Source organism: Phalaenopsis equestris, unplaced genomic scaffold (genome assembly GCF_001263595.1).
Source record: "Phalaenopsis equestris unplaced genomic scaffold, ASM126359v1 Scaffold000002, whole genome shotgun sequence".
Taxonomy (NCBI): Eukaryota; Viridiplantae; Streptophyta; class Magnoliopsida; order Asparagales; family Orchidaceae; genus Phalaenopsis; species Phalaenopsis equestris.
In genome coordinates this window covers 72,748,392-72,759,552 of record NW_018164444.1, presented here as the reverse complement: position 1 = coordinate 72,759,552, position 11,161 = coordinate 72,748,392, and the positions used below count along the sequence as shown (strand labels likewise).

At 34.9% G+C, this 11,161-nt stretch overlaps 1 protein-coding gene across 2 annotated transcripts in view; it reads right to left on the bottom strand.

The window, feature by feature from the left end:
* The window catches only part of LOC110024917 (seipin-3), an 18,934-nt gene extending 14,037 nt beyond the window's left edge, over nucleotides 1-4,897 (bottom strand). The window contains exons 1-2 of one of the 2 annotated variants that reach the window (XM_020725122.1): nucleotides 4,293-4,897; nucleotides 3,741-4,181 (exon numbers count right to left, since the gene is read on the bottom strand). In XM_020725122.1, coding sequence (XP_020580781.1) covers nucleotides 3,741-4,181; nucleotides 4,293-4,811 — 960 coding nt within the window. In that variant the 5' untranslated portion in view covers nucleotides 4,812-4,897. Of the gene's footprint in view, nucleotides 1-3,740 lie in introns of both variants that reach the window. The other variant, XM_020725115.1, reaches the window with a different exon arrangement.
* Between the last annotated feature and the right edge of the window lie 6,264 nt (nucleotides 4,898-11,161).

Sequence of the window (11,161 nt, the reverse complement as noted above, 5' to 3'; positions counted from 1 at the left end):
TAATTTCTTTCTAATTATAATAATACCTATTATTTTGTATAAAATAAAAAAAATGTATATTTTTTATGTAACTTGTGTAAGCTACATATTTTAAAATATATATTTTAAAATACAATATATTTTTAAGAAAAGTAAATTAAATGTTATTTCTCTCATATTTCTATATCATATTATAAAATATATACATAACTATTAATTAAAAATATTAACAATACATTCTAAGTAAAACAACTTAAATACTATAAAATGGCTTTATTTTTCCCTGAGTTCACCCTTCGCTTACTATATTAAAATTACATTATAAGTAAAACAGCTTGTAATTATTTCTGTCGTCCCTTCCTCCTTCGCTTGTAGGTGCACCGACGTAGCCAGTTCGCCCTTCTTCTCTGCACTTCTCGAAGTATTTGGGAAGCATTTGGATCAATAGCAAGCTCTGTTGTCCACGCCGAACGCTAACACCTCGTCTCCTCTGTTCAGCGATCAGGGACGTCGTCGCATTCGGCTCATCCCTAGAAGGAGAGTATTCCTCTTCATTCTTATTTTTCTTCTTCCTCACCTCGCCTCCGCCTCACTCACTTTCCCTCTCTCGTTCACCAGAGAAAACATTTTGCTTGATCGCGAGAGACTGGAGAGCACAGGGTAAAAGAGGGAAAAGCCGATCGATAACGCGGGCCGCAGGGTCGATCCTGCGGCCAGCGTTCCGCCTATTTTAGCAGCGAGTGGCCGCGAACGCGTCATCCAAACAAAAATTTTTTTATCAGCTTCGTGATTTTGGGCCACGCTGCGCTAAATACGCGGCCCCAAACGGAGCCTTAGTTTCCAAAAGTTAGGGTTATTGAATTTATTATTTTTTCTTTTGTATATTCATAATATTTTGTTTATATAATTTGTATATATTTTTTAATGATTTTTATTATAATGGGGTGTCCGACGTGTGTTTGTGTCTTATATTTTCAATAATAGACGTGTCCCCGTGTTTGTATCCGTGCAACATAATAACAAACAAAATCAAAAAAGATGAATCCTTTTCTAGAATGCATGTTTAAGTTCCAAAATAAAACATGACTCTTAGACCACTAGTAAACAAAAGAGATAAGGTGAACTTGGCTACAAAGCCTTGAATATAAAGAAGAAATATGATTGTTGCAAACCTAATTTCTAAAATCAACCAACGTGGTTTAAAAAATCAACACTATTATTCAATAATATTTTTATTTGATCTAACAAGAATATTTTAACAACTGCTTTGTGTTATATCATTAAAAAACACATCATAAAAGCTAGTACATCCTTGAGAGTCAAGATTTACACTCATCTATACACCTTCACTCATGGCAATGATGATCGTTTCAAACCAAAAATGCAGGGCCCGTTAACCACAAGAACCATTGAATGAACAAATTGAAACATCATGACTATGAGCTGAAAAATTGAAGAAACATTGAACCATTAATTACTCATCTCAAGCATGTTTGAGAGAGGTAAATAGCAGCTTAAGTCCCAAATGATTACAATCAACCTTTCCAACACCCAACCTCCACTAAAACATCAATACATTAGCAAATCCCATAGATTGCAACACAAGGAATGGTTATGAGCTTGTTAATGCATAACATGTAAAATGAAATGCTTCTCCTCTGATCACTATTATTTCGTGCAATCAAAAACACCTCTTCTCACTTGCCAATCAACACAGATCAAGCGACACTATAGCCTAACAATTTTACAATGAATAGAAGGTGAGCTTAACTCGAGCCTTTCACTAGTATAGCCAAAAAAAGAAGAATGGTAGTGCAAGTTGCTATTAAGAAGGTGCACTTAATGATCTAAGTGAAAAAGGGATTTTCATCCATAGTGGAACCCAAAACTACAAATAAAAATCCAATGTGGCATTACAAAAGGTCCTTTTGGTAACCTTCTAATCTCTACTATATTAAGAATGGTGAGCAGAAGTCTTAAGAGAAGAGTTCAAGTGCTCATTTTGTAATATTTAACTTGTAAAACGAAGAAGAAGAGGAAGAAGCAAAGCAACTGACTCGTAAGACAACTCTTCCCATGCTCCCCTCTTAATTTTTATGTATTACCTTCACACAAGCTTTCTTAATGATCCACACTACTAGAAATATTTCCTCAACCGAAAGTATCACATAACTCAAAGACATTGTATTTATTATTTATTTCAACATCCATCATCTACATCCTATTTAGCCACAACCACTACTATGGATTGTAGCTGATCAACTTATACCCCCTTCTTATGCCATTTAAAACCTTTTACACCAACATCTAATGATTATTCCATCTCAATTTTCAAATGTCAAATTTAAATATAAAACTTCTATCCTAATGGAATTCAATTTTTCTCTCATATAAAGACACTAATACCATTGTCTAACTCAAAGCCTTATTCTCTCCTTACAAATGCTTAAATCAAATCCACCCAAACCAATTATTGACCAAAGAGACAATATGAGTGAAATGAGAAAAAAGACGGACTTGATCATGACCCTCTCATATCGACTCAAGCTAGAAGCTAGACTTTCCGATGAGCAACCAACTCAATAGGCTTCCATTACTTTTGGTCAACCCCTGAGGCCTCCTATGACTTTTACCATCCAATAATTGTTATAGCCCTTGGCAAATAACCATGGTCTAATAAGAACCACAATCTCTTTTATCATTAGTTCTTTTTCAACAACAGCTCATCCAGGATAGCAAAGTTTCTTCTTGGTAGGCATCCTACATCAAGTCAGATTTCGATGGTGCGCAATGATTGGTTATGTTCTTTGCTTAGAAAGTTAGATTTATTTATTTTTATCTAGCGGAGCTATTAATAGAGCTTTGATCCATGCCGAAAAAAGCTCCACATAAATAAGTTAAGTGTCTGTCATTCATATTATATAAGTTAGCATAATGAGAGCTCCACCTAATCATTCACTCAGAAGGCTAGATTTATTACATGCTATTTGTGGTTTTCATGAGTCATTGGTGCCTTCAACCATAGTCAAGCAATGTTAAAGAGCAGGTGGCTCCAATGTACACTCAATGTTTTGAATGGGCTTCTGTGTATGATTCTAGAACATGTCATTTTAGGGTGAGCAATGACCAAAGTATAAAGCTCTCGTGTGAGAGGAAGATTGCTAAGGCACGCGAGACTAATGTGTTTAGTCATGCATTATATAATTAAAAATATGTTGGTTCAAAAATAACAAGCATTTAACCCTCACGCATATGCTCAAGCTTTTGAATTGAAAATGGGTGAAAACATTAGTGTATAGCACAATCTATGCACGCTTTTGTTTCACATTCCATTACACTTTTCACAAATTGTTAATATTCATTAAAGAGTAATTCTAATTTACAATAGCTCGTATTTTACTAAAAATGATCTCTTCACCAAAGAGCAAGGCTATTCACCCAATATACATATTAATGGAAAATAATTTTCTATAATACAAGAGTTTCACTAAAAACTAAGAGCACAAAAATCTTCATGTTCTTCCCTCCACACTCTAATCTTTCCACTGAAATTCGATGATGGGTTCTTAAGGAACCCTACAGTATGTTTTGGGTAATTTGTATGGGTGAGTTCCTATTTAACCCTTTAGCAAACTCTTTCAATGGGTAGACTCCCAAAAAAATAAAATTCTAACAAGCTTCACACAACACAATTTGAGTATCATACAAGATATTATAGCACTAACACAGCAATTCTACCTGTAATAAAGACAAAAGCATACCTGAAATACACCAAGATTTATGTTGTAATCAGACTCGGGCAGTGTCAATGAAATAGTTAGCTGCAGTTTGTGGTTAGGTGGTATAGCCCGCGCAGCAACATTCTCCGTAAATCCAGCCTTTCCAACAAAATCTAGACCGCATCCAGCAGTATTGCATGGCATTAGCATCACAAGGGCATCAGGGCTAGCCTTGGTGTAATCAAAACTTAAACTTCTTATCATCTGTAGTGGCTCTTCAACAATTCGGCTCATCAGAAAATTAGCCCAGAAAAAACTTGTTATCAAAAGCCCAGACAGCGCAATGCCAACATAGAAAAACCAGAAGCAACCCCAGGCCATTCCCCCAACTAATTTAACAATTCGCTCTTCTCTCTTGAGCGTATCAGGTATAAACGGGCTGAGGCTCTCCAGGACAGTCTTGCACACCCACAACGTCGTCTTCTTCAGTTCATATTTTGTACGTCTTAGCGTTCCAAGAGGATTAACAACAAACAATAAAGAATTATAGGTCAACCATATCGGAAATGTTAAGAATCTAATTAGCATATTAACCTGGAAAAAGATCGCTTTAATCACCAAATCAGTAAGAGAATCTAGAATACTCTGAGCTGGATATTCATGACCTATTGCCGAAGGTTCATCCCATCGGGATGAAGTTTCCTGGCCAATATCTCTCCCTTCAACGTTTTGATCAGACGTAAGCGTCGAAGTCGTAGTTTCTACTCCATTGGAGATAGTCATGTCTTCGATATCGGGAGGGATAGTACCCTGCCTTTCACCGAAGGTGGAAATCTCAAGGTTGGTATCGGATTCGCAAGTCGGAACGTTTGTGTCCAGGTTGTGGCGAGGCTTAGTAACCCGGAAAGAAGAACGACGACGGCGGAGGGACGTCGCTGAAACTTTTAGTAGAGTAGCATCAGTGCCTTCATTCTCCGGTTGATGTCCAGTCATTCCTGGCGGTGAAGAAGGCAAGGAATCAAGGCTTTCGTTGAAATCCGGCATTGCAGAGTCGTCAGAGGCATCGAAGAAGGGATCGGAGGAGTCTCCGCCGCTGCTAATTGCTCCCTCCATGGAGGGGGTGGAAGAAGAAGGATCGAAGGGGGGATGAAGGACGGGGTAAATTAGGAAAAATTATTCCATCCGATCTCCACCGTTCGGATCATTTTTGTTATATGGGTACGCCTCAAAAAGTATTGAAGTGAAACGGTGTATTTCGTAATAACCCAAAATAATTTCATAATACTTCCCAAATAACTTTTGTGCTATTTTAGCATTATTTTTGGGTTATTTTGAACTTATTGAAGAGAATTTCATATATTCATTTCAATAACCCCGAAATAACATTCACGGCAGATGTTATTTCAGCACTATTGAAGTGAAACTGCGGAGATTATTTTGGGTTTATTCAAGTGAAATATATGTGTTTCTCTTCAATAATTTTAAAATAACATCATTGGTTCCACTCCAATAACCATGAAATAACATCTGCGGTGTAGCACACGTAGCGACATATTATTGAAGTCAGCAAGTAGAGCTAAGCCCGTAGGTCCAGATAAATTTTTTTTTCCCAATTGAAGGCTTTGAATGAAAGTTTTGGTTGGTTAAAATATTATATTTAAAATTTTGGATGGTTAAAATATTATGTTTAAAATTTTCGGTACTTAAAATGTTATATTAAAATATTTTGAGTTTTTGCATGTAAAATTCTCCCTTTTTTTTTTTAAAGGAAAATTTACATAAATAGCACCAAATTCTTATGTATGCTGGTCAAGCACTTTTGAAAGATGAACCAATTACCAACTCTTTTATAAGATAAGGTGAGTTAGTTTAAACGTGTGTGCAAAAAATAAACGTAAATAACTTCGTTAAGTGTCTACTTTTGATTATTTTTACGTATATTTTATTATACTTAATTTTATTGTGGGTTAGAGAAAAATTGTTACCTTATCGGATGAGTAGTAAATATTGGTAGTTGATGAATACCATATAATAGTAGATGTTAGACTACATGTGAGCTACTTCATTATTCTTTCTACGAGAGAGGAGATCAATAATTGAGAAGGTAGAAATTAGCGACTGACATACATGAATGATATAAGGAATAAAATTATGTTATTGAAAATATTGATTGCGAACATGAGTTTATAGTTCGCCTTAACTTGCTTCATGTATAAAGCGTGATTGGCGCTTAGAAAGACAAATATTAGACATTAATGATTGATTAATATGGATCCTAGTTGTTAATAGGCATAAGGATATTGTTTATGAGAAAGTCAAACATTTGGTGAAATTGAGTGGTGTAACTTGGTCCTTTTCCTTATATGAGCAAAGATGAGATAACATTGAAGGAAGGTGCAAACATTGGGGTTAGAGAGACATCAAATATTAATAAGTTTGAGATAATAATTGGCTAGAAATGTTAAAATAAAGTGAAAATTTATGATTGTTCTCATAATGGTATGGTGAACTAGCTGCTGTAGTGCTTGCAGAGCAAAAAATGGTAAAGAAAATGCAAAAGAGGAAAATCGAACAAGATGTTTTGTGAAATTTCAGAAAAAAATCAAAAAATATAAAGAACTACGTAATCAACTTTCTTAAGACAACCAAAGGGTATTATGGTAATTATTAATTAATATCCTATTATAAAAATACTTAATATATAAAGAAGTAATAAGAAAATGAATATAAGTAGACATATAGTTCAACCGCACCACAAGTAGGTTCAATCAGCATTCTGCATCAATTGCCCTCCACATAAAAAAAACTTAGCTCGAGTTCTCATACTTGCATTCTACTACCATCAAGCGGGTAATACACATAAATGTCATAAATGTTAAAATTAGGAGAAATGCTAAATTTTGGAGGCATTTCAACCGAATAAGCATTATCATTTATCTATGCAGTAATTCGAAATGATTTATATTTTCTAGGCTTGAACTTTGAATATATTTATGTTATAAAATGCTCTTTCCAAAAGTAAACCATAACGGGGTCTTCAACAAAAAATTCTTTGTGGATATGGTTTTGGTCAGAAGTTTATATTTAATGATGTTAACTGTAAGGGAGCCTTGCACCTCTTGGACTAAAGTAGTAAAAGCAATAGTAATATTGTGACAACAACATTAATAGGTATTTGTAAAACCGATAGATCATCCACTTGGTTTGATCCCTTCGTGTAGACAATATTAAATGGAGTACGGCCTATATACCAGTTTATCGATGAATTATAAGCAAATTTGGTCTAATACAAGATCTGATCCCATATTCTTAGGTTGCTTATTGGCTAAAAATTTGATCATATTAACAAGTGTTTGGTTGGTAACTTTGATTTGACTGTCAGTTTGTAGATGGTATACTAAACTCAACTTCAGGTCTGATTAAAATCACTTCCAAAGATCACAACAAAATTGACTTACTAATTTAGCACCACGGTTAGATGTTAAGCTCAAAGCTATGCCATATAAATGAACAATCTCTTTGAAAAATTCTCGCCACATTGATGACATTCAATGTCTTTTTGCAAGCAAAAAAATGAGACATTTTGTAGAATAGGTCCACCACCACCAAAGCCAAATCTAGTCCATGTTTGGTTTTACCCAGTCCTAGTATAAAATCAAGGCATAGATCTCCACAAATTGTGTGTGGAATCAGTAAGAGACTGTACAATCCAATATTTTATGAAGTTGCCTTGCATTTTTTGATAAATATAGTTGCATTTGACATATCTCACAACTTCTTCTCTCATCTTAGGCCAAAAGAAATGTGCTTGTAGAAGTGTCATGTCTTGTCTCATCCCAGGTGTGTGGTCAATCCGCCACTATGAAATATTTGAAAGCATATGGGTGTATTAGACACAGATAATTGATTTTCCTTTAACATTATCCATATTGTCAAGAATAATCTGAAAAATATTGTTGCACTTGGCATCGCTTCCATGGTTCAGAAAAAATTGAATCCTCCCCATATAGATCACTGATGGATTCCAAGTCGGTGATATTGATAAATAAGGAAACCAGTATACTAGCTCATCCACTCAAAGCATCAACAACCTTGTTGGACTTTCTTAGCATTTGAGTGAGCATGAATTTCTATGGCAAGAAAATTTGGCAAAATTGCTCTTAGGAACAAATCAATCTGATTTTGTATGGCTCTACAAGGGTTTAGAAGACTGAACATGTCAGTAGGTAACACCTGGTCAATAACTCTTTCACTTATCATAGTGTGGTTAGTAACTATAACTCCAAGCAACATAGTTTGGTCTCTACATTCGGAGAGGAACTATGGTTCAATAAGCATAATGAAAGCAGATTTTCCATCTTAGATGGTTCTTCAAGTGAAAGTGCGGGTGAATTATTATGTAGAAACCAAAATTTTCTTCCTTGCCATTTGAATACATAAGCGTTGCTTATGCCATCATACCAAACTCCTGAATCATATTGCTAGGGTCTTCCTAATATAATTTGGCAAACATCCATGTCAAAAGCATCACAAATTACTTCACATTTACATGTCTTCCCTATAGATAATGAAATCTGATAGGGCTCAGTTATTGTGGTTTTAACATCTTTATTTGCACATCTTATTTTATAAGGATTGAGATGTTTTGAAGTCTTCAATTGCACCACCTTGAACATCTTTTGAGAGACAAGATTTTTGGAGCACCAGATGTCGATAAGGAGGTCACATAACTTCTCTGTAATGTGCACCTTATGTGTAAATTTTGATGTATAAGAGAGGTGCTTGTTTGTTCTGGCTCCCCTTCATCTTTTGTCAGACCCTTACACTTGTCGATTGTGTGATAGCTGCAGTATTTTCTTCCTCTTCTGGCTCACCGTCTAACTGTTGAGCTTGAACCTGATTTAGAAAATCATTAGAGGAATGCTTTGGTTGGAGACAACGAAAGCGCTTTGATGGTCCTAGTTTGCGGTATATGTTATATTTGGTTATGCTTTATGATGCCATCAACAACATTTAGATTTATCGGTTGTTGGACTTGAAGCTAAATCATTCTAATGTTGGGGTTGTAGTGTTGCTACTATTCATTTGGTGGCTTCCCTCATGACTGCTTCTACGATTGAAACTTAAGAGTTTGGGTAAGATGCATTTCAACTTTATTAGCAATTGATGGTCTGTGAAAAATAGTAAATTTAAATCATTTCCAATTTATCGTCTATAGCCTCCTTGAGACCTCTAATATACCTTGCAACTAACTATTAATCGACGTCATTCATATTATTGTGGGCACTTAGCAGTAAAATTCTTCTATATCAAAATGATTTCCTTGGGGGTACTATGGATAAAGCATTTGCTCATAATCAAATGGGAGAAAATAGTTTATCATAAGCTCCTTCATCCTCCTCCAACTTTGAGTATAGCTTTTACTCTCTCGTATGTGGGTACGAGTGTGCTAAAACCCACCATGCACTGACTCCACATTGTAGTTTAGATGAGACATATTTTACTTGTTTGCCTACCAAAATATCCATATAGTCAGAGTAGGAATTAACTGATTGTTCTCAATTGAGTTAGCCACTACGTGTAGGTGAACATTAAAAAAACGAAATATTAATTCTCACCTTGTATTCTCCCCCATTTCTTTTGTCATAGTTTCGTTGTTACCAGTAATTTGGTTCGCCCATAGCAATGCATGGGTTTGATCATATTCTAACAAGATCGGTCGCCAACAATGATGGTGATCTTTGTTAGTCACCAAATAATCAAAATGATTGGTTAACTCTATTCGTTAGGGTCGTCATGGGTATGAGTTATACCAATATTCTCTCATAGAACACGTGTGTTTGCTTACCCACATGTGTGGTTGTAGTGGGATGCAAGGCCATATTTTTTATCATGTGCAGTTATATTCTCATCTAGGGGTGTAAACGAGTCGAACACGAGCAAGCCTAGGCCGAGCTCATATTCAACTTGTTAAAAAATTCAACTGTCCATGCCCGACTTGTTTATATTTCGAATACAAAAAAACTTGTTCGTGACTGGTTTGTTTGCTTCGCGAGCCGAATATGAGTTGTTCGCAAACAAAGAGTTATTTTGACAACTTTAGTCATTATATATATAGTATGTTGGTTGGCAGTTTCGACGTAAGTCTTCTTTGTCCTAGGTGAGGTGGACAAACACATGTTGCCGTCCATATTTAATATATATATATATATATATATATAATCGAAGGCTATTATCCGGACCCCGGTCATCTCTCATGTGCCTAAAAATTGGAGTATCACACTCTATACTCCGGATGAAACGAACCTCAAATCAGAGGGGAAAAACAAACCGAATCGCCATGTTCAACTGTGAGCCAACCGGTGGTCCGGTTCGGGCTGGCTTAATAATAGCCTCTGCATCGAATCCAATTGAACCGACATCGAATTGGGTTCAACCGGCAAATACCAGCCAGTTTGACCATAAATTATTCTTTTTAATACTTCAGCGGTATTGTCAAAATATGGTGGGCTCTGCATGGGACATTTCCAATGGAGAGGAAAGGTAATAAATGGAGTTTGATGTGAGGAATGATTACAACTCCTCATTGCTACGTTGGAGATTTAGGGAGGATTGGAGGAAAAGCAATCAACTCAACTTTGAAAGATTTTACTCCTAGATTTTGATTATATTTATTTTTTATTCATTTTTTTGAAATTTAATTATTATATTTTAAAATAATTTTTTTTCAAACTTATTGTGGAGTTTATTAATATATATAACTTCATTTTATATTTTAATAATCTCTTTTTAAAATATATCATATTTATAATTTATTACATCATTCGATTTAATCCCGATCAAACTAGTGAACCTTTAACCTTTTCTTATTTAATTTGATGTATAGGTCCCATTTTAACAATATATTTCATAGAGGGGGTTCCTTATCAAATTTTCATTTTGTAACCTTTTTGGTGATTGATGCGTAGGGAGCCATATCATGCTATATATATATATATATATATATTATTTTGCCCTCATTAATATTCCATATAAATTTTATAGCTATTAACCGGGATACCTGAATGCCAAATAAACCGACAGAAGTTCCAAGCAAATCCCATCCTACTGAAATTATGCAGACAGGACTTACGGTTCGGTTGGAACATACGTGTCAACCTATTTATCACTACATTTAAACCGCCAGATTTAGCCTTCTATAGACGCACCATAAGCCACTCAGTACTTTAGTATCACCCGATATATTTTATGTTCTATTTTACTTAAAATAAATCAAATAAAAAATATTATTAATTATAATAAAAATTATTTTTCATTTTTTTATTTGACGGAAAATAAATTGAAATTGCTATTTTTTATCAAAGATTGCTGTGAATCACATCAAAAAAAATTGAGGTATTAAGGTATTTTTTTTGTGTTTGAGGTGTATGAATTTGTCATCTGATCATTTATGACTTGGTCGG